This window comes from Sminthopsis crassicaudata, chromosome 3 (assembly GCF_048593235.1).
Source record: "Sminthopsis crassicaudata isolate SCR6 chromosome 3, ASM4859323v1, whole genome shotgun sequence".
NCBI lineage: Eukaryota > Metazoa > Chordata > Mammalia > Dasyuromorphia > Dasyuridae > Sminthopsis > Sminthopsis crassicaudata.
The window spans coordinates 426815714-426840864 of record NC_133619.1 but is presented as its reverse complement, the minus strand read 5'-3'; the positions used below and the strand labels follow the sequence as shown (position 1 = coordinate 426840864).

At 30.9% G+C, this 25151-nt stretch overlaps 1 protein-coding gene across 4 annotated transcripts in view; it reads right to left on the bottom strand.

Moving 5' to 3' along the window:
- The window catches only part of NCKAP1 (NCK associated protein 1), a 104798-nt gene that overhangs the window by 5793 nt on the left and 73854 nt on the right, over positions 1–25151 (bottom strand). For all 4 annotated transcript variants that reach the window (XM_074302932.1, XM_074302931.1, XM_074302933.1 and 1 more), the window contains 10 exons: positions 24808–24927; positions 21637–21776; positions 20057–20188; positions 14102–14320; positions 13778–13908; positions 13386–13483; positions 6577–6670; positions 2674–2756; positions 2167–2247; positions 801–894 (listed from right to left, as the gene is read on the bottom strand). In XM_074302932.1, the coding sequence (XP_074159033.1) occupies positions 801–894; positions 2167–2247; positions 2674–2756; positions 6577–6670; positions 13386–13483; positions 13778–13908; positions 14102–14320; positions 20057–20188; positions 21637–21776; positions 24808–24927 (1192 nt within the window). The remainder of the gene's footprint in view (positions 1–800; positions 895–2166; positions 2248–2673; positions 2757–6576; positions 6671–13385; positions 13484–13777; positions 13909–14101; positions 14321–20056; positions 20189–21636; positions 21777–24807; positions 24928–25151) is intronic.

The following is a 25151-nucleotide window of genomic DNA, read 5'->3' as shown; positions in this document are numbered from 1 at the left end:
AAACTCCAACAGTTTCTCTACTACTTCTGAAGATTAAATATAAACTCTTCTGTTGGACATCTTGGTTCCAAACTACGTTTACAATTTTAGTTACATGTTAACATTTCTCCAGAAACAGTTATTCAACAAAATTTTACTTTTTACTGTTCTTCATATATAACATTCAACAACACCTATCTTCCACACCTTTGCACTTTACTGACTGTCCTTCACATCTGCAATATACTTCTTCCTTACTTCTCTTTCCTGTTCCCCTTAGCTACTAGTGTTACCTACCCTTCCCCCCCCTTCAAAAATCAGTAAGTATATATTTCTTATGTACATGTTGTTTCCTATAAGACCCCTGATAGCAGACACAGTTTCACCATTTTGTAAACTCAAGAATTAGGCACATAATAGAGGTTTGGTACACTGTATGTACTTCATAAATACTTGATGATTTATTAACTGAATAATGATTAAAGCAAAAATATTATAGACAAATATATTAACTTCTATATGCTTAAAAGCTAGAAAACAAGAAGCTCTTCAAAGAGCTTCAAGGACAATGTTCCCAAAGAAAGAAATCGCTAAAATAATACTACCTAAAACTACAGCTAAAAATTATCATTCCAATAATAAATTCTACATTGGAAATATTTCAATTTATGAAGTAGATGTTATCTGTAGTAACTACAGTTTCAACTAAACTTTTGTAGGGACTATGTTCTGTTTATAATTTACTTTAAAATGAATTGAATAAAAAATAAAAATAATATAGCTACAAATTCACTTTTAATTTGCCATATCTGATTTGTTACCTGATTTCTGGGAGGAGAGTGCTACAACTAAGGCAGGATCAATCTCACATGGCAATCCTGCAGCTGAAGACAATTCATAAACATTCATTGCAACCTGAAAGAATAATAAACATTTCAAGGTTTAAAAACAAACAAACAAACAAACAAACAAACAAACAAAAAAAAACTTAATCCCAGCAAATTTTAGGTTCATCATTTGTAAAACAAGAGGAGTAAACTATAAACTAGATGGACTCTGAGATCCTTTTTAGTTTTTGGCTAAAGATTCTTTGATCCTAAAACAAAATGATAATTGAGCACAGAACAACAGATCAACTTGAAAGACAAAAACTGTCACAGAAATCAAAAGAAGAGTATTTAAATGGAAGTGGTGGTTAACAGTGACAAAAATTATAAAGAAATCTATTGGGATGAGGATTAAAGAAAAATAACTGATTTAATAGTTTAAATCAAATGCCTTAACCTTATTTTCTCCAATGATTTACTTCTCTATTCTTAAATCATCTCCCCACAGGGATAGTCATAGCCCTAACCTACCATTGTTTAATGTCACTGACAACTTTGCTAAAGGGATCTGTGAAGGGAAGTAGAGTAAAATAAAGCTGGAAAGTAAGTTGGAGCCAAGTAGAATTCAATTCATTTTTAGAACCAATGTCACTTGATTTGCAAGCTGACAATGCTTAAAGATTTCCCCACACAACTTTATATTCTACAAAACTATCCAAACTACCAAATTCTATGCTTTCCTGATCTATTTACATTTCAAATTATAACCTAGTATCTTCAGTGGATAATAAGATATTCTTATGTATGGATAGTAAGATATAGTTACATATGGTTAGATTCACTATAATCTGCTCAGCTACATACTTAATAAAATTACCCTACTGTATGCACATTAGCTCTAATTAAATGATAAGGTTCATCTCTCAAGAGAGCCGTGTCTATATTCATTCGGTTCCAAAGGCTCATTATCAACCTCTCAAATTGAATCAAGAATACATTATATTTGAACAGAGTTTAAAATAGGCACAAGAGGTCTATTTGTACAGTCACTGGAGACCAAAAATAGATTTTTAACTTATGACAAAGGAAAATTATTTTCAGTCAACTTTATACTACATAAAAGGATCAAAGAGCATGAATAACCAGAATTCCTGTGCATCCTGAAGACAATTTTGAATTATTGTTTTCATCACATAGGGAAGTTATCTACAGTCAATTTCAAGAACAAACACAAAACATGAGCCATCAAAAATAGCAAGAACTACAAAACTTGATTTGGAAATTTTCACATATTTTATACAATTTGAAATATTAGATTTTTATGAACTATAAAAATGAAACTTGTAAGTAAAAATAATACCTTCATATCAGTTTCCCTTGGAATGTGGTCCTTAAAATCTTCAATTGAACTTACAAGGAAAGGAATGTGATAGGATAAGACCTAGGAAGGACAACAAATACATATTTAAGTTAGATCATTTAAAAAACATGCAAAATTAGATTTATGCTTGTTTTTCATGAAAGTTTTTTTTTTAATGCATTATCAAATGGTTTTCTAAAGCCTAGACACATGGAAATGGAATGTGTTTAATTCTGAAATACCTGCCAAAAGTGAAAATCATTTTAAGCATTATTAAGGTTGGAAAACACAGAAGCTGATATCCAGTCAAACTATAACCCATGGATTTTAAGTTTGAAGCTAAAAACAGTTTCAACAATGACATATAAAAATTTAATTACAATGTGCTTTTAAGAGGCTGGATTTTAGAACTAACTTGATTCTATATATGGCATGAATCTGTGTGAAATAAAAATACTGTTTTTGGAAAGACAAGTATATGAGGGCATAGTTACAGTAGATTCTTACATCTCTAAGTGCTTCTTGTGCCAAAGATCGGAATGACAGGATTACACCAATTATAGTCATCCTCTTCAAAACACTGTCAACCGCTAAAATTTTTTCAAGAACAAAGAAGAAAAATAAGTTAGATATAGCTCTTCAAATGTAATCATCAGAAATTTTTAAAAAGTAAATTATAAATGCTATTAAAATAAGCTCAACTTCCCAAAGGGATAGAAATGAGTTCAAAGTCAAGCTATTAATTTGTAATGAGTAAAATTTTTTGTTAAAATCTAACAACCTACTCTGTGGTAATATGAATTTTATGCCTCTATTCCTGGATCATGCCCATGATAAGTAGTTGTCCTACATATATATATATATATATATAAAAATATATCTTTTAATTCAACAAATCCAAAAGAAAACACATTATCTTCTACTGTCCTTTTTCTCCCCACCTTCTCCACTTTTCAATGACCCTATTACTCTTGAGCATATCACCACCCTCCCAATCATCCAATCTTGGTTTCATCTTTTGACATCTTACTCATACTCATAACATATAACCAATTTGTTGCTGTGACTTGTCATTTCTGTTTTTACAATCTCTCATATCCACTTAGATAGATACCACTTGGCACAGGCCCTCATATCTCATACCTCAACTATTAATTATAATAACCTTCTAGTTGACCTCCCTCTCTTAAGCCTCTCTCCATTTAAATCCATTTTCCATTTCTTTTCTATTCTTCTTACTCTGCTCTCTATCATGCACTCTACAATCTAATAACACCATCTTGCTAATAATACTACTATTCCTTGCTCATACATACTGTCTTCTGGCTCCTCTTTTCTTTCAATACTTATCACAAACTCTACTTTAAGAAGCCTTTCCTGGTTTCCCCTACTGCTAGCAACTTTTTTCTGACATAATTATCTGTGTGTACACATATACATATATATGTATATAAGAACATATGCATTTTTATACATATTTCCACGTGTATACATAATGTGCTATGCATATATATGTGTACAAATGTGTAAATATAATTGTAAATAAACAATATTGTTATTGTTGTTATTCTTTTTTCTCAAAATGGACCATGACATCAGGAAGGTGATGCCATAACTTGTAAGTAAATCGGACTTAAATGAGAGACAACTATGCAAAGGCATCAGTTTCACTTTCAATTCCAGAGCCAATTAGATCCAGTAGCAAGATACAGATCAGATAGACTGGAGTGGCCCAGGATGCAGTGAGAGACATTGGCCCTTTTAAGCTAATATCTAAGTTTGAATAAGATAATATCCATCCCTGAAGCATCATAAGATACATTGGGGTCTATAGGCTAGATTTCTTTCTTAAGAACCATGCCTTAAACCCATAGCATGAAGGTCAACAGTATGTCTTAGGTCAAATTCCTCTTGCTCAAAGTTTTTGCCCAATACTGAGACAAAATGTAAATAGCAATTGTTCGGCTTCATCCAGAAACTCTAAAGGTCTTACCCTCCCGCAATGATTTTTTTGGAGGGATCTAGATAAAAAGACTACTCTTTCCCTCACTTTTTTTACTCAGTCTATACATAATATACACATTATTTCTTATATTTAAATAATTGTTCACAAATCATATCCCCCATTAGAATGTGGGTTCCTTGAGAGCAGGGGATGTATTTTTTACCTTTCTTTGTATCCCCAATGTTTAATAAATGCTTGTTGCCTAAATGACTAGAGATCCTGCCCTAGGAGAATTAACCCTTTAAACTCTGTAATTCTCATGTTTGACCTACACTGTATTATTGATTGATGAGTGCTACACATAGCCTACTATAACAATTCAATACCCTTCACTTTACATACTGGCCAACATTTTTTGATTCTTCTCTTCTAGTTCTGAAATTACAAACAAAACAATATAGCCACAGATCCATGATATAGTGTGTCAATCTACCCCTATGATTCTGTTTACCAAACCTGTGGCTTTCTGAATCAAGATAGCTCTTCCTGAACCACATTTACAGCCTTTTGGAGTACTTCCCCATTAAAGTGTAAATTCCTTAAAGGTAGGAACTGCCTTATTTCTATTCCTAGTTCTCAGTACATAAGTTTTAAAAACTTTTTTTTTCCCATTCTTTCATTCAAACTCTGTGATTCCTAGAATTCTAATCCTTAAAATAAAGGGGTTACAAAATCATACCAAACCTGAATCTGAGCAAAAGGAATACCCATTTGGGAAAATAAAGAGTACAATATTTAAGATAGAAGAAAAATTTTAAAAGAATCTACTTCTTCAATAATTTGCTTTCCAACCAAGAAAAAACTATTCCCCTAAACTTTATAACAGTTTCATAACAATAGGCTTTGAAAGAGAGGTAAAATGGAAGGAACAGTGAACCTAGGGGCTTAAGATTTGAATTCAAGCTGTGACTCAGCCCCTAACTATGTATTCTCAAGTAATTTGCTTTTACTTTCTGGGACTAAATTTCCTTATCTATCAAAAAAAAAAAAAAAAAAGGAATTGGAGAATATGATTTCTAGGTTAGATTAAAGTTTCTGCTCTTATATACTAGGAGTCAAATTTGAAACTACACAGACTAGAGATCTTTCACAGGTTTTTTTTTTTTTTTGCTAATTCCAACAGTAAAAACTGAATGCAAATTATGTTATGTATATATAAGTTCAAATAAGATGAATCTAAGCAAAAGCCTATCAAAATGTTCTCTTTGAAAACTGGAAAATTTTGCTTAAAATTTCAGTTAATTTAATTATTTCCAATTCATGGAACATTATAATAATGGTAAAAGAATACATTACACTCAATACTGAAAGGGTATGACTATATCTAAAACAAGATGGAATATATTTCAAAAAGTTTTTAGTGGCAGTGGTTAAGTAAATGTTACAAAAGGAAAAAGAGGAAAAATGGAAAAAGAGGGACCAAAGCACAAAGAGAGAATAATAGAAAATATATCCAATATAGTTATTGAAGCTCAATTGATACTAAATAAAATCTGAAAATGCATGATTTAGAAGCATTTTATTTTGAGAACAAGGTAAACTAATCTAGCAAAATATCTCTATTTAAACATCTTTTCTCTACCTATTGTCAATATCCTTTTCATTTAAAAATACAGATCCATTATGAATATGACTAAACACCCACTGAAACACTTTCAAAGAAAATAATTTTGTTAAAGTGCAAACATTAAAAATGCATGCACATACCTTCATTCTTACCTTAAAATGCTAACAAATACCATAAAACATAAGTTGCAGTCCTATACAGTAAAACCATACTAATTTGGACTAATAGTGAATATTTTAAAATGTTATTATAATACTGGCTTTAAAAAATATAAGTTTTGTTACTTCAAATACATAAAGTAAACTGAACTAACCGGTAAACAAAGTGCTTCTAAGTTGATGTCCTGCTGAGCCTGCTTTAATGAATAGATAAAAACTTATTTGTAATTAGAAGCATCCTTTTACATACACTGATATCTAAAAGTTTATTCTCTAACAACAGATCCTTTCTATTTTTGTTCATATTATTTATTTAGCAAGTCCTTATCTTTCCGAAAAAAACATAGGAAAACCAGCCTTAAATTTAAGGCTTTATCAAATTAATTAACTCTAAATTAATTAGGTTTTACTGCATCAAAATAAAGAGATACAGATTTAATTAATAATAGGAAAGTCAAAGACTAAGGCATACCAATGTACTGATTTAGAATGAAAAAATAATTATTTTTAAAACAATGTCTGGGTACTGCCTACCTATATAAAAATTTTCTAACAGCAGATGAATAGCATTTTTTTTACACTTCACTGTTCTGTATGTAATAAGTTCAAGGCAAAAGCAAACATCAAGGTATAACCATAAGTTCTTGTTTATAAAAAAGAAAAAATTATGAGTTACCCACAAGATAATCTTTTAAAGAGAGCTGCCATCTGGTCTGGTTTGTCAAAACTGGTCCTCATTTGTGTTAGGACATCAACATTCTCCACTACAAGTTTCTAAAAAGAAAAAAGACCTGGTCAGACATAGACCTTGGTATGTTAATAAGAGAAGAGCATACTTAGGAAATCTCTATTCTATTCAAATTAATCTTTACATAATATTTTTCTCATTGAAGAACTCTCTAGTATACCACAATTAAATTTAGAAGTCCCAATTGTATAAGGCCTGTATATAAAGGAGAATCCATATAACCCCATTTCAACTTCATTTCCTTTTATTCTATTATTCACAAACTTAAATAAGCACCTAAAATTAATGAGTTAACCACATGAGGTGACAACTAAAATATTGAACTTAGGCTATATGAAAAGAAATTCTCCCTATCAAATGAGGGAGGTGATACTTTCAATGTATTAGATTCTAGTCAGCATATTATATTCCTTTCTGGAGTTATATTTTAAGGAGGGCATTGATAAGATGGTGTTCATCCAAAGAAGGTTGATTAAGATGGTAAGATGACTGAAAACCATGTTATACATGGAATGGTTAAAGAATTAGAAATATTTAGCCTAAAGAAGACATTGAAATAATGGTGCAATCTTTAGTTGAAATAAAGTGTTGTCCAAAAATGAAACAATAGAATGCCTCCCAAGTTAAGCATTTCCTAGGACTGAAAGTACTCAACTGAAGGCTGAAAAAACAAACATGTCACTATAATGTAGAGGGAATTAATGCTTCAAGAAAAGTTTAGACTATGATTAGATTAAGGTCTCTTCCAACTCTAAAAACAGCTATTTTTTGCTAGCTCCCATCTGCTTGCCTTTTATATGTGTGAATATGCCCAGAATGTCTCTTCTGTCATTCCAGTGTTTGGGTTATGTTTGACAATTAAATTTATCCATTACCAACATTACTTGATTTTCCTAAGATGATTCTTCATTTATGTGTTTGGCAATGGTAGACATTAAATAATTTGTACTGTCATAGTGAAAACAACATTGGATTTGGAGTCAGAGGTCCTGAACCACAATTTCAACTCTGCTACTTATGACTATGTCACTTTAAGAAAAACACAACCTCTTTCGGGCTTAAGTTTCTCCCATTTACAGATGTTGGTCTACATGATCTCTGTAGATCACTTTAGTCCCAATATTTAATTTCATATTTGTACTTATGATCTGGCTAAAAATAAGTCTCATAATTTTAAAGGTATGGTTTGTCTTTTCTTCAAAGAATAGCTTGTTAGTGTGATTATTTTTATCTCACCCACTCCTAATAGCACCAAGTACAACATCCCAACACAGATGACTAAAATTCAAACAAGGAGTGTTAAGCATTTATATGGGTAGTTACAATTTACATGGATATTTACAATTATTTAATGGTAAATTAAATGCTGAAAACTAATCAATTGCGTATAAGGTAAAACAAGTATTTTCTTTATTGTTGTGTTAATTGGCATAATTTATTCAAACGATTATGATTTCTTATTTATTTTATACATTACATACACATATATATATATATATGTTTTATGGATTCCTATTTAAGTAGAAGGAAAAAAATTGATCTGGAAATTGCCAAAAGAATTCATTTGGAAAGGGAGGGTAGAAAAAGCAATTGGTTTAATGGGCCTGATTCCAAATGCAACATCCCAGGAATTTAAGCAGGGAGAAAAGACTGGTTGTTTTTCCCCAAGAAAGTAATAAACACACACCTTACTGTCAGCAGCATGTATACATAAAGTATTGACTGAGTCTGAAATACAATTTATTCAGAGACTTCAGATATGAAAAAAAAAAAAAAAAGCTATTTTTCTTTATCCAAATTCAAGTACATTCTGAAACAAAAAGCCCTGAAATCACCTTAAAAATGGAAAGGAAAAAAAAAAAAATCTATAGCCATATTGGTCTATTTTATTTAAAATAGTATGAGAAACATCAAAAAAAACTTTTAAGCAATGAAATAAGCCATTATTCTGTATCAACTACATGTTTAAAATGAACAGAAAAAGTTTAATTTTATCCTTAACAGCTGAAAACACTGGACATGAAGTAAAAACTGAATTGTGACTACTCTGACAGAGGCTTTATTACCTGATCAATTAAAAACAATCTAAGATTGAATTAAAGGTCTATGGGATACTTATTTACCTTATAAATTTAATCCAAGGAAAACAGTTTATAAACTGCAAAGTACTATAAAATGAGCCTTTATTATGTAGGAAACTAATGTAGAGGAAACTTTAAAATGTGTGTGTGTGTGTGTGTGTGTATGTGTGTGTAAAATGTAGTATAATGTAGTGTAGTGTTTAGAAAAAGTAGAGGTTTCATATTATCCTCAAAATTACTGACAGTATTTCAGAAAAAATATTTCAATCACATGTCATTCAAACAGCTTCATACCATGACCTATAAGACCATTTGTCAAACTATTGACAGAGGTAATAAGCCTCAACAGGCTTTACCAGAAAATGGAAATACAAGATCTTAAGGTTCAAGGGTGTGATTTACTAATTCAAGCTGTGATAATATGGAAATTATTTTTCAATTTTCTCAAAAAGATCTCTTCTAGAAAAAGAAAGGAACAATCAAAAGTACTCAAATAAATCAACAGATTGAAAAAAATGTGTGATGCTAAAATAAAATCATTCAAAAAATAAAACTGCAGTGTTTTGTCGTGTTAACATAAATCTGAATGATCCTGGCAAAAACATAATAATTGAAAGGCATTTAAATACATCTAGATTATTTTTTTTAATAAACCTTTATTTTTGTTTTAGTCTTAAAACTAGACTTCAAATTGCTGTCAAAACTCATAGAATCCTTTTATTACTGAAGAATTTCCTGTCACAGGATCTCTAATTATATTACTTTCAAACAATATAGTGCAAGCAATATTACAAAGTTATGAGATTTAACAAAAAACCTTTTTTATTCTTTATAAACATAATTACCATGCTTGATCAAGAACTAACACTAATCAACAAAATAGACTATAGTTAGTATGTAATATTAACATATATCAATATTTATACATTAATATTAATGTAATGGTAAAGAAATTCTATGAATTCTACTGAGAATGTCAATAATGAAATAATTAATGTTTAAGAAGTAAAACTTGGATGTAAATGCTTTTCCTTTACTTGAGAACTTTAAAATACAAGCAGAGATCTCTAACACAAAGAATCTGAACTATGGGGGAAAATTCTGGAATTTTAATTTTGATTGAGGCTAATGATTCAGATCCAAAAATCAAAAAGTGCTTAAAAAAATAATCTTCAAAATAAGAATTTTATTTTATCCAGACACAAAATAGGAACCTCCAAAGGAAAAAAAAAAAAAAAAAAAAAAGTAAATAAATGATTTGATAACATTATAAAAAACTTTCTTCACTGCAACTATATACAATTCATTTGACTATATTTTTTTCAGGAATATGATTATTTTCATATGGTTAAAATTGAGTGCAGTAATCAAGATGCTAATGAACTAGAAGAAGCAAGGAGAACTAGAGAAATGTAATACAAGAAGCTAATTCACAAAAATAATTTCTATTAAGGTATAACATATTCTGATATATTTTCTTTGAAATATCTATTTTTTGTAATTCCTAAATTTAAAGATAAGATCAACAAACATCAAACTTCTGAGTTATATTTCTTCCATTATCAATAGTAATAAGGTAAATATAAATAATGTATAACCTATTCCTGAGTAGAAGCATAGGATCTTCTAAGAGAGAAGGAGAATAAATAAGACTGACAAATCATAGGACAAAAATGGAAAAGTACTTTTATGTCTTAAATATGGACATAAACTTAAATATGTAACATACATATATGTGTATATATTCTGATTAATTATGTAAGACCTACATATGCATATTTGTTTTTCAGTTGCTTCAGGCATATCTGACTCTTCATGACTCCAGTTGGGGTTTTCTTGACAAAGATAATAGATTGGTTTGTCTTCTCCAGCTTATTTTACAGATGAGGCAACTAAAGCAAACAGGGTTAAATGACTTTTCCAAGGTCATATAATGAGTAAATATTTAAGGCCAGATTTGAACTCAGAAGATGATTCTTTCTATTCCAAGCCCAGACTCTACCTTGCTGCCTATATATATGAATATAGAGTAAAGTAATAGAACTAAGGAAGAAAATACTAGAATGAGATACGGGAAAAAACACATATAATAGTATACTGAATGCCAGGGGAAAACAAAACAATTAATATCATATGTATTCATCAAAATATCAGTTTTACTCCTGGGAATTAGTATCTCTCTATACCTGCCAAACTTACTACAGAACTCAGATCATCAACTGACTTGGAATAGTATTTTCCCTTTAACTGAACACCATAGCTTTCTATCGTTGCCTCTCCCTACACTCACTCTAAATTCTATTTCAAGCTCTTCTTTGTCCTCATTTTGACCTCAGTCCTTTGAGCCTGCATTAATCATTTATTCCATTACTTATACTTTGTATTAATTTTTCTTTCTTCCAAATTTTAACACTAAATCAGTTCACACTACCCTGTCCTTTAGTCTTGAATATCTTACATCCTTGTCTTTTGAAAGTGATATAACCATGCCAACTGAGTTTGCTATAAATGTATGCTATACAATTTGAACTGGTCCTTCATTGAAGGAAAGCAATCCTTTTATTTTTCTACTCTTCACAATGTAACACAAAATGTTAAAATCTTTTCTTCTGAAGCCTCTTTCATGAGTGTTTCAACACTACTTTTCCAGCAGAAAATCTTACCTCATAATTTAATTTTCAAATTCCTTTTTTCTTCCCCAATTTACATCTCAGAAGCCTTTGACATCATCACTCATTCTCTGTTCTTTTATTTTCTGTTATTTTATTTTGTTCTCTGTTCTTCTCTGATGAGGAAGGAGCTTGCCATTTCAATTAACCAACAAGCATTTCTTAAATATCTGCTATGTACCAGATATAAGTTAGGTGCTAGAGATATAAATGCTAGAATGAAATAATTTTCTCCAAAAGACTTTATATTCTATTCTGTATGAGAAGATAATGTATGTATATAATACATGTGTGTATGTGTATATATACACATATGTGCTGTGTGTGTGTGTGTGTGTATGTGTATTATGAAAACATAAAATAAAAATAAATACTAGGTACTTTGGGAAGAAGGGCAAAAGCATTTAGTGTAGAAGGTGATAAATGGACTCAGTGGGATTTTGTGAGGAGATATATAGGAAGGGCATTCTTCTGACAGAGGACATCCAGCCCAAAAGATATGGACTTCAGAGATGGAGTACTCAATGTGAAGTCAGATTATGAAAAACTTTAAAAATCAAATTAAAGTCTATATTTTATCTTAAAGGCAATTGGGAATCGTTAGAATGAGTAAAGAAATGACAGTCATTTCTACCCTAAAGGAAGATTTCTCTGGTACCTGCATGTAGCACTGATCTCTCTATCCCTTGGACACTTTTTCTCTGAATTTTCCTAGCACAGCTTTTCTTGGTTCTACTTGCATGTTTAATCCTTCTCTTTTTCTTTTGCTAGATATCTCAACCTCTCATCTGCATATATGCCTATGGCTTTGTCCTGGATCCTCCAATTTTCTTTCTATATACTCAGAGAATTCATGAAGTTCCATATTTTAAATGTCACTACCATGCAGATAACTCTCAAATATATATACATATCCCTGACTCTCTCTCTGATCTCCAGTTCCATATAAAGTCAAATCAACAATCATTTATTAAATGCCAATAAATACAAAGCACAGGGCTAAATGCTAGGGACACAAAGGGCGTGGGGGGAGAAGGGGGAGAAGTGGGGAGAAGGTGGGGAAGAGGGAAGAAGCAAAAACCAAAGAAACCCATTAAAAAGCACAAGTTAAGTAAGGGAGAAAATTAGAGATAATGAACAGAAGAAAGACATTAAAATCAGGAAGTTTTTAAAGAAGGTGGGACTTTAGCTGAGACTTGAAGTAAGCCAGGAGGAAAAGAGTTCCAAGCAAGGGGGATGAGGGTGGGTTTTGACATTATTTTTGCTTAAGAAAGATCATTTTTATAGGTTCATGGAAGATGGATGGAACAAGGAAAGGCAATGCAGAGAGATCAACAAAGAAGTTATTACAATTGATTATAATTGTCTAGGTGAGAAATGATGAGGGCCTACAATTAGGGTAATGACAGTATCAGAAGAACGAAGAGTATATGAGAGAAAAGATATATTTATAGGACTTAGCAACAGATTGCACTGTTTTATTGGATTTACTAATTTCTTTCAAAGTTCAGCTCAGTGTCATCTTTCTACACAAGCTTCTCCTGATCTTAGTTAGTCCCCCATAAATTAATTTGTAATTCTTTTGGATGCAGTTATATGTAAATGTTGTGTTGCCCTGAAAAAACAAAAAACAAAACACAAACAAACAAAACAGGGACTATTTTTTTATGTGTCTTTATATACATATCGTCTAGCTAGTGTCTGACATGCTGCTTGCTAATTTAGGATCTTCATCATAAAAGTTCACATTTAAAAAAAATTTTAATTTGCAAATCATTTTACACATGTTATCTTTGGACAACTTATTGGAAATGTTCTAAAATAGATTCTTGAGAGGTTCCGAAAAGGTTCCTTGTCATTCTAAAATTTTGTGACTGTTATTAAAAATTATGAAATAAAAAAATTCTAGACTTTGTAAAATCATATCCATAATGACATGTCAAAACTAATTACAAAGAATTAAACACAGATGAAATACTGAAAATTATTACCTTAAGTTCAGCAACTTGTGATGAAATATGCCACATAAGGCTTTCACTGAGGAACTTCATACCATATGGACCTAGCAATTCTGATAGAGACCTCATTTCTAAGAAAGAAAAATAATTTAATTCATTCACTTGAGAGTTGAATCAAATTAGTTTAAAAGTAAACTGTGAGTACTCTAACTATCACATGGAAAAGTAAATCATAAATTCATAGATCAGACGAAAGACTTATTTCTAAAAAAAATCTAAATATAACCTACAAGGACACAGAGGAATTCTAGAAAGTCATGATTTTACTTAAAGAAAATAAGTCCAATTTTATATTGATTTTGTATTGAATGATTTTTCATTGATTAAAACTAGAAAAATAACATGAAATTTTCAAACAAATTCACCTGATATGTCTGAATATTCTTCAGCATTGAAAGTCAGCTCATTTTCAGTGGGCAAATTCACAAATGCTTTCATTGCAGGAAAATAAGCTATATGGCCATTGCTGACTTGTCTCAATAAGGTTTCCAAATACCTAAAGAGAAGCATATGATCATTATGGAAAGAAAAAAAAAAACAAAACCAATAATCAAAACTTACTATAAGATATGATTTTATAAAGGAGTTTTCAGCTTTAGTGGGACCTTTGCAGATTATCTATTTTTATTTTCTTCAGCATAAAAAGTTATGTTATTATATACAAATATACACTCAATTTAAGGGCTTACCAATTTGTATACAGGCTTGTAATGGTTGGCTCTCCATGACTGTCTAAATGCTGTGTTTGCTGAAGAAGAACATTGTTAAACACTCTTGTAATGTCAATTTGCACATAATTTTCTATTGATTGGAGTACTGTCATGTATGCCCTTACACTTGTTAACAGCTCTGAAGGTTTTGCAATTTCTTGTGTGGCTTGATTATACATTGTCATCCCCACGATTGACCTTTAAATGAAATAAAAGATTGCTCACATTATTGTAAAACATTCACTCAATTTAAAATATTGCCAATATATATTTATGTTTAGTGAAGTAAAATTATTTAAAAGGAAAATAAAACATTATATATTACAAAGCCTGGGAATGTGGAGAAGCAGTATTCTGGACTCTTAATTCAATTCCATTTTTAAAGTTACAAGTATACCCAATAAGTAAAACTTTGCAACAGACACAATGAGGTAATTGTTATACATTTATTTTTCATTTATCCACAAGTGCAAAATTTTATGGTAAGGATTAGTAATTTTTAGCCAATGGTCATATGTAATCTTTAGCTTAAATTTCATCTCACACTTGAAAAATTAGTGCTCTCTGGGGCCCACTAGTAAAACTTCCATGACTCTACCATTTAGAGCAATATCTTTAAAAGAATGATTGCCAATGACAAGGAAAAGACTGGAATGTTCTTCAGGAGAATTTTTCTGTTGAATCATGCCATTAATGGAATATGTTGCAATTAATGCTTTAAAATTTTTCTTACCATGATTTTTCTTGAATTTGATCATGTTTTGAGAATTTAATGATTTTAGCACAAAATTAGATTTTTTGGGGAAAAAAGATACATTTATTCATATTTAAAGTACCTTTCTAATAAATTAATACTAGATACATTCATATTATCATTAACAACTTTTATAAGCCCTTCTTAGAATTGCTGGTTTTCTTATTTCTGTTTTTTCTCCCCCAGTGGGTACTTTTAAAGGTGAATTTTAAATATTTCTCATCTTTGTTCTGTGAAAGATGTAGTTTGGATATCTTTGGGTCTCGCCTCCCAATTAAATATTCACCTTAAAGACAATAATTTCATATGTTTATCTCTTAAATAAAACATGTTTGCCACTACAGGCAAAAAGAATAAGATAATAAAATTATATTTTAATTCTGTTTGCATATTAGATTCCAATATTGATATACACATATACTGTGTGTGTCGTGTGTGTGTGTGTGTGTGTGTGTGTGTGTATGTGTGTGGAGAGAGACAGACAGACAAGACAAACACACACACAAACAATGGGAAAAGATACATACATACACACACATATATATATATATATATATATATATATATATATATATATATACTTCTATCAATGCATATGACTTTAGGAAATCTTTTTTGAAAAGTGAAATAGTGCAAATGTAAGAATTAAAAGTTCTCTGCTTCTTGAATGATATCTCCAGATATTATTGTTCTCTAAGAAATGACCAGCAGGATGAATACAGAGAGGTTTGGAGAGACTTCCATGAACTGATGCTAAGTGAAATGAGCAAAACCAGGAGATCATTATATACTTCAACAACAATACTATATGAGGATCAATTCTGATGGTAGTGGCTATCTTCAACAATAAGAGAATTCCAAATCAGTTCCAATTGATCAATAATGAACAGAACCAGCTACACCCAGTGAAAAGAACACTGGGAAATGAGTGTAGAACACAACATAGCATTTACACTTTCTGTTATTGTTTGCTTGCATTTTTGTTTTTCTTCCCAGGTTATTTTTACCTTCCTTCTAAATTTATACATATAATGTATTTAACATATACTTTAAAATATTTAACATCTAGGGGAGGGGGTGGAGGGAAGAAGTAGGAACAGAAGTTTTTGCAAGGATCAGTGTTGAAAAATTACCCATGCATATGTTTTGTCAATAAAGATTACACACACACACACACACACACACACACACACACACACACACACACACACACACACATATATTATACATACATAGAAATCTGATGATCTGACATAACTGCCTTTAATTTCTAATCTGCTTAAAATGAAAAATGCTTTGAATTTAGAGCAAATTACCTAATGGAAAAAAATAAACAAACTGATACTATGTTTGACAAATTTCAAAAATAGTTTTCCTATTTTTCTTGCTCATTTCTTATATGAGAATTTATGCTTTTATCATATTTCTTTCTAATGTAATGCTGAAATTATACATAAAACATTAAGATTATAGGGAAAAGTAACTTTTGAACAAAGGAATTAAAAACTTCCTTATCTGGCATGTTTGAATATAAAAGATAATTTCGAATAACAATCTCTTTTCAATTAATTTAGGTACCTTAAGCAGTATTTTATTTCTTCCTATTCATAATTTATGACATTACTGATAACATAATGAACTTATAAGGAAGTTGCACTAAAAGCCAGTTCCAATGTGTCACTAAGGTGTCACAAAATTTTAGAATTGCAAACGATCTCAGTGGTAAATTTAGTCGATTATATTCCTAAACAAGAATCTCTATGAAAACAATCAATGTATGTTTGTTTTTGCTTGGCAAAGAGGAATCTCCTATGTCATGAGAGAACACATTCTACTTGGTAGACTTTTTTTTTTAGACAATGTAAATTTTATTATATTGATACTTTTCCTAACACTGAACCATCTTTATATTCCTAACATCATAATGAATGAGTTCCTGGATAAATTGCTGTAGTTTATTTGATGAGATTTTATTTGGAATTTTTGAAGTCCTACCCAATTAACATTAAAGGAGTTAGATGGTACGATGGATAGTTCTAGGTTTAGAAACAAAAAGACCTAAGTTGTTCTATTACCCTATGCAAGTCACAACCTCTATTAACCCGTTTCCTTAACTACAAAATGGAGCTAATAACTTGTAAATTTATTTTATAAAATTCATAAAATGCTTAGAAATAGTGCCCTGGCACCATAAAAATGTTTATTCCCTTCCCTATAAATTATTTTAGCCTATAGTTTTATTTTTGTTTCTCCCTTTGCTGGTTTAGGTATCACGGCTGTATTTATCTCACAAAGATTTCTGGTAGACAGATTTAGTTTTCAATTTTAAAGAATGATTTGTATAGTACTGATACTAAATGTTCTGTAAAAGTTTAATAGAATTCTCTTGTGAATTCATTTGAACTAGGAATTTTTTTCTGCATTAACTCCTTTACACCTAGTTCAACTTTCTTTCTTAAGACTCGGTTATGATATCTATCTGCTCTTTTAAAAATTCATGTTTTCCTCTATTTGTGTTCATTCAATAAATATTTATTAAGCACCTATTATATGTCAAATGCTGTGTTTTCAGTTTTGTAAGCATGCAAATATATAAGAGGTTCTAATTATTCTCTTCCATCTAATGGTTTTATTGAGATTTCACTATATAACTCATTGATAAAAATGTATTTATATAGAAGTACGTATTGGAACTAGCTTTTTGAAGTAGCCAGTTGCTGTAAGAGGCAAAGGCAAGGAGGAAGGCAAGAATAAAGCAAAGATAAGGGAAAATAAAATTTCATATGTAAATAATAGCAAAGTGGCAAGTAGAGTTGAAATGTACAATATGTGAAGGTGACTCGTATATAAAGACTAGGAAGTAAGGAAGGGGTCAGGCTGTAAAGGGCTTTAAATATCAAAGAGAAGATGTTATATTTAATTCTACAGGAAATAAAAAGGTAATGAGATTTATCTAGTTGGGGAGGAAAAGGGGGAATAAGAGGGATCAAGGAGAGAGAAACACTTAAAATAATCAGACTTATTTTTGGCAGATTAGTGGAAGATATACTGAAATGAGGAGAGGCAAGGAAGTCAATAAAAACAGCTGAGTTGAGATGGAATGAATGTCTGAAGAAAACTGATGGCTAGGTGATTAATGAAAAGGAGAAATAAAAGAGTGCTTTTGTGAAGATAGAAATGAGAAGATATGATGGTGGTATCTTTGGGATTAGAAATAAGAAGTCAGGTGAGAGAGATGTGGTGGTGGTAAAAACAGCAAAATTTGGCAACTGATAAGAGAAGTGAGGTGAGGAGATGATGCTAGGTTGCAAACCTGAATTAACTAGGAAGGTGATGATGTTGTTGACTAATAGGGAAGGCTTCAAAAAGGGTTTGGGAGGAACGATGAAGACTTATTTTGGGCATACTGAAGTTGATAAACTTGTGGGTTTGAAATGATTAATAAGTAACTAATAATGTAGGACAGAAGCACAAAAAAGAGACTAAAAAGAGATCTGGGGAAGAAGCTCTAGAGAAATGATAATGGAATTCTTTGAGAGCTAAGAATATTTAAAAAATGAAAAATTAATCACTATTCTTAGAAGCTATTTATTCATCCACTTTCAAATCTATAAGTATACATATATACACATAAAATTTCTCTCTCTATTTATATATATATACATATATATAAACAAATATAATCTAGCTTAAAGCAACATTTTTCTACAAGAGTAACAATTTTAAGAAATGTTTTCCTAAAATCTTCTTAAACTAGATTTATATCATTCTTTTATAATATAATAAATCTATGAACACTTAAATATTGAATATATGATATGCGCTAGGGCTACAAAAACAAAGAAAAATCAAACAGTTCTCGTACCCAAGGAATTTACATTTTTTGGGGGAAAAAAATAAAAATATAAATACATAAAGAAAATTAAAAAAAAAAAAACTACTTTCAAGATAGATAAATAGGCAAGTTTTCTCATAAGACAGAGGCAGGGAACCATTTTTATGCTAAATGTCATTTGGATATTTATAACATCATTTGCTGGCCATACAAAATTATCAACTTATAGAACTCAAACAGTAGGAGGTTGTTGTACCTAACTTCAGTTCATTATCACCTGTGTGATTGGCAAATGATTTTGTGAACCTTATACAGCCTGTATATATATATAGACATTCCCAAACCCTGACATAGGAGACAGCACCTAAATTAAGTTTTGAAGAAAGCAAAGGATTTTAAGAAGTGAAGAATCCATTCTTGAAAGTTATGCTAGTTTGAATTTTACATCCTTTTATTTTAAAAAAAAATGTATAAATAATTTTCAACATTCACCCTTGCAAAACCTTGTATTCCAAAATTTTTCCCTCCTTCCTCTCACTTTCTCCCCTAGATAGCAAGTAATCCAATATATGTTAAACGTGTGCAATTCTTCTAAACATATTTCCACAGTTATCATGCTTCATAAGAAAAATCAGATCAAAAAGGAAAAAAATGAGAAAGAAAACAAAATGCAAGTAAACAAAAAAGAGTAAAAATACTATATTACATCTTTTTCTAGATAGTTACTCTCTTCATCAATTATATTATATGACTTTTCTAAAGTCTATGTCAAATTTACTTCCTTAGAGTTTACAGATTTAGACAGTCAAATATTTATTAAGCATCTCCTATACTTCCAAAGCATTGTGCAAAATGGTGAGTACACAAAGAAAGATGAAAGACAGTCCCTGTTTTCAGAGTTCAAAGTCCAATAGACAAGATAACATGCAAATAACTGTGTACAAACAAGCTATACACAGGATAAAATTTAGAAGGACAGTATTAAAATCAAAGGGGACTGGGAAAGCCTCCTGAAGAAAGTGAGATTTTAGCTCATCCTGGAAGGAATAGGAAGGAAGCCACAGGGGAAAGTACTCTATGTGTGGAGAACAGTCTGTGAAAATGCTTATAGTCAAGGGAAGGTATTGTTTAAGGAATAGCAAGACCAGTGTCCCTGGGCTGCAGAATATGTGGAAGGATATGTGGAAAACACTAATTAGTAAGTTGTATTTAAAAAGAAATCCAATTTTTGGACTCCCAAGTTCTAAAAGGAAATATTACAAAGAGACTAAGATTTAATATAATTTAATTTAAGATTTAATAAAATTTCTAGTTAGAGGAAAATATAGTTCTTATCTTGTCTTACTTGGTAAAGCGAATTTCCAGATGAGAAGTCAAATATTCTCTTGGAGTAAAGGTGTGTTCCCAAACAGCCATGTTTGGTACATAATTTATAGAGAAACAAAGTTCAGAAAGTGCAGTGTGCAATTTATCAAGGCTGAAACAAAAAGGGAAAAACACTAAGTAAAACAAACAATATGTGAAAAAAACAAATTCACTTTCAAAATTAAATGTGATTTAAGGTAGTAACCTTAATAGTTAACAGGAAGTAACAGAATGCAAAGACTGAGAAATTGCACTATACATTTTCTCTGGATCTAAAGTAGTTCAAACAAAGTTTTCTGAGATATCACATGTATTATAAATGTTACTTCTACATTCAAGAATATTATTTTGCCTCTATATACAGTCAACACTACTGAATACAATTATCAATGAGGAAAAAAACCTTAAGTTCATTCAATTTATAGGTACATCACTACTATGCCCAATTGCTGTTATATTTTCACCACCACATTTCTGGCAGATAAAAGTTTAATTAAATGTTTTTTAAGAGTACCTATAAAATGTTCCAAAGTTTGAAAGATCTTTATTTTTAAATCACATAAAATGTAGAATGAGATATTCATTTTTAGGCATAGCTAATGTGGAATTTTATTTTGGATGACTATGCAAAAGTGTTTTTGAATCACAGTTTGAGAAGAAAGAGAAAAATAAATACTTAATAAAAATAAATTCATTTTTTAAAAATTTTCAAAAATAAGTAAGAAAAAGAAAATTGGAGGTAGGGAGGTATTTTGGTGGATAGAGCATTGGGCCTGACATCAGGAAGAATGGATTTTAAATCTGGCTTTAGGGAGCAGCTAGGTGGCGCAGTGGATAGAGCACCAGCCTTGAATTCAGGAGGACCTGGTCTCAAACACTTAACACTTCCTAGCTGTGTAACCCTGGGCAAGTCACTTAACCCCAGCCTCAGGGGGGAAAAAAAAAAAAAATCTTGCTTCAAATATCTCCTCATAAGACCCTGGGCAAGTCATTTAACTTGTTTGCCTTAATCCACTGGAAAAGGAAATGACAAACCTCTCCAGTATCTTTGTCAAGAAAAATCCATGGACAGTATTGGAATGATATGGTCCATAATGTCACAAAGAGTTGGACATGAATGAACAAAATTTTTTTAATGCTATTAATAATCATTCACTATTCCTACCTCTCTCCCCCTGCCCCCAATAATGAAGAGCAAAATGAACACAACCAAGAAAATATTGTAATCAGCCAAATTATCTACAAAGGACATATAAAGGAATACATGATTTGTATCCAGAAAAAGAACTGATAAATATAAATATGGTAGAATGGTTTTACATATCTTTGTGTCTTATGACAGCTATTGTGAAGGGGGGAAAGGGGGGAAAACAATTTACATAAATTTATCATATTTAAAAAGAATGGCAAGTTGTCCATAATAGATTCATTAATGTTTACCTCTTTTTAAAATTATACTATGTTATGAAAATGCCTTTTTATTCCATAAATTAAAAATAAAATAAGTAGAACTAAAAGAAAAGAGACATACAGACTATGGAATTAAAGGATATGTCTTACTTGGTTACCACCAGTCTGTTTTTTCTCATGCTTTCAACTCCAGGTTTCTCCCTTTCAGGTTCCCCTTTCTTTCCAGTCTGTTTTTTGGATTTTTTGTTGACTGCCTGACTGATGGTTTTGGCACAATGTTTTGGCAGCAACTACATTAAAAAAAAAAAAAAAAAAAAAAAAAAGACAAGAAATCTCTTTTGAATAAATGAACTTAAAAGCATAATTATAATTAAAAGCATATCACAAGAAAACATGAAAACCTTTTTCTCTTTTAATACTGTCTGTTTTTAAGGAGTAATGTCTATACTATTTCTAATAAATATGGAACTTTCTTTTAAAATGGGCTACCAACTTTAACTTTAAATTTACTGGCTTGTTCTCTTCCCTTTATTCCTGATATTTTCACTCTCAATATTGGGTTAGAAAAAATGAGGAAACCACTAATTCCCTTCCATCCACCATAATACTCTCTAGGACTAGAACAAATCTAATCCTTTCCCCACAAAACAATCCTTAGAAACTTGGAGAGCTATCATAACTTTCCAAGTATTCCCTTATCCATGATTAATGCCACTGATTCCTTTAAACTTCATTACACAATCTTGAGGCCCTTGCCATCCTTATTGTTCTCCTCAAGGATCCCCATCTTATTAATGCTCTTCTTAGAAAGTGGTACCCAAATAAACACAAATACTCCAAACATGGTTCACCCTGAACAAATATAAAAGCACAACCTCTCTCTAACATGGATATAACTCTTTTCAATACCGTCTAAGATTACCTTCACTTTGACTATCCTTTCATATCCATTAACTCATATTAAATCAGTAGTCCACTAAAATTCACATTGTTCAGAGAATTGGTTGTCCAGCAATGCCTCTTCCATCTTCAATTCACTGTTACCAAGCATAGGTACCAGGGTCAGGAAACTGGTACCAAATCAATTTTATAAATGGACAAGATGTATCCCAATCATTTACAAGCTCTGTAAGGTCAGGGACTGTTATGTTTTTATATTTTGTACATTTTATATTTATATTTTATATTTTGTATATTTTATATTTATATTATCTTATGGAATAGCTGCTTAAATATAGAATACAGTAATTCGTAAAGGCTTACTGAAATTAACAGGACTTTGCTTGTTTTTTAGTGAAGTTACCTAGAATAGGATATTAAATGATTCCATAATTGTTTTGTTTTTAGAATAGCTCAATCATACACCAAGGCACATTATGTAGTGAAAAGAACCCTCTCTAGATTTGAAATTAAAGGATACGGCTTCACATATTAAATGTCATTTTACTATTTATGTCTCTGTAGACTTCACTTTTCTCAGCTACAAAATCAAGTTGGGATTAGATGCCCTTTTCAGTCTTTTTCAGCTCTAAATTTATGATCTCAACTGGATATGTAGGATTGTTTACTTCTATATTACAAAGTCACTTCAATTTTTCTGAATGCCAGAATCAAGTATGATATAATGGGAAAAATATTGGGGCTCAGGAAATGCCTAGGGAGGCACAAGTGAATTCTCCCATTTTCCTATATTACCAACTAGGACTGTATTGAGCAAGTAAGTTGACCTAGTTATAGGTCCTTAGAGAAAGAAGAATATAAAGACAATTTTCATATTTCAGAAAGGCTCCAGAAACTCTAAGTTGAATGGTTTTTAAACCACCCAGAGAAGTGAATCTACCTGATAGCAATGGTATGTTTTTTATTAAAAAGATGTTTACATCAGATGCAGAACCTGATGCAACACTTGGGTTCAAATTATGCTTCTGGTATTTTCAGTTGTGTGACAAGTTAAATTAGTGAACCTATGAACCTTAGTTTCTTCTTCTAATAAAGAGTATCATCATTCCTAAAGCACCTCACAGATTTATTGTGAAAATCAGATGAAAGAACAATTGCTAAGCATTTAGCACAGTGCTGGCACACCCTAGGCACTATATAAATATTAGCTATTATTACCATCTACTTCACAATGAAGTTATGTGTATCAAATTAGAAAAAGTAAAGCTTAAATTGCTGTACAAATTTCAGCAGTTGTTGTCTTGCTTCCTTCAATGGCATCAATTTTAGTCAACATATCTGTCTTGATACCCCTCACTGCTTCTTTGCTTAAAAATCACTTTCCTCCCAGCAAAGATTCTCATGGACACTTTCCCCATTCTTTATGATTTCATCTTCTTTTTGTGATCTTTCTTTTTTCTGTACATTTCAGTTTTTATGATTGTATGCTATGTTTTGGTTAACATATACTGAAATGGATTTATGATGTCCTTGATGCAGAAGGTCTGGCCATTCCCTTCTAATATCTTTACTAAGGATATAGTCCACATATGGGCAGATTTACCTTATAAAAATTTTATACAGATGGATACAAAAATATTAATGTCACTGTTTCATTGCCTTTTCTTGGTAATAATAGGTCTGAGATTTTTCTCCCATGCCTTTGGTATCTTCCCATTTTTTCAGAAATGCTGAGAATCAATTCAATGCTTCCAAAATTCTGTCACCTCCAGATAACCTCCTCAGCTAACCTCCTCTGTATATCCTTGTTCTAGTCTAGTTGCTTTTCCTCATTTTTGCATTCTTGAATTTTTCTTTTTTTCTACAGGTACATCAAGGACTTTGATGTTACAGTCTCTACACTATCTTTGGTGGCAAAAAGAGTCTTATAAAAATCGCTACAGATCTTTTCTATCATTTATTCTTCTCTTTTCATCTTCATTCATAAATTCATTGACATGACTTTACTTAACTTTTGCAAGTTTTCTTTAAGCTATTTTTCCCTTCTCCACTGTTTTGTGAAATGATACTGCTTCAAAGCCTTTCAACAGTGTTTTTTTTTTTTTTGGTAAGATTTTGTGGCTCTTGGCTACCATTTATCTCCATCTGATGAGTGTTTGCTATGTATGAAACTTCTTAAATTTGGGAGGGCTTCTTATTAAAAAAAAAACTGATTTATGTTATTTAAATTTCTATAGGAAATAGTTATAATTGTCCTCATTACAGTTCCCATTTTCCAACATCTATAAAATATTATCAGTTTGCAAAATAGCAAAAGAAATGAACTCAAAGTCAAAATATGACTCAATTGCTGACTACTGGTCACGGTTTTCTATGTTTGTATACAAATTTTCTATTTGCACGGAAGGGAAAACTTCTTACCTGGTCACTAAGAGTACATTGTTCTGTGCAAATATCTGTAATGAGATTTCTAGCTTGCTTAGCCATTTCATCCAAGAACATGTTACATAACGAAAGACTCCGATCCCCAATATGATGTCTCTGTTAAAACAAAATACAAATGTTTTAAAACATACATTTGCTTTGAGAATCAGATTGAATGATATAATTCCTGAATAAAGAAGGATAATTTAAGTTAAAGTTCCAGGTACTTAAGAGGTATACAATAAGTATATTTCATTGATTTGATTTTATAAAAGTACTTCTCTGAAGAGATTCAAAAGGTCAGGAAGAATATAAAAGACTATAATATTTTCATTTAGTTC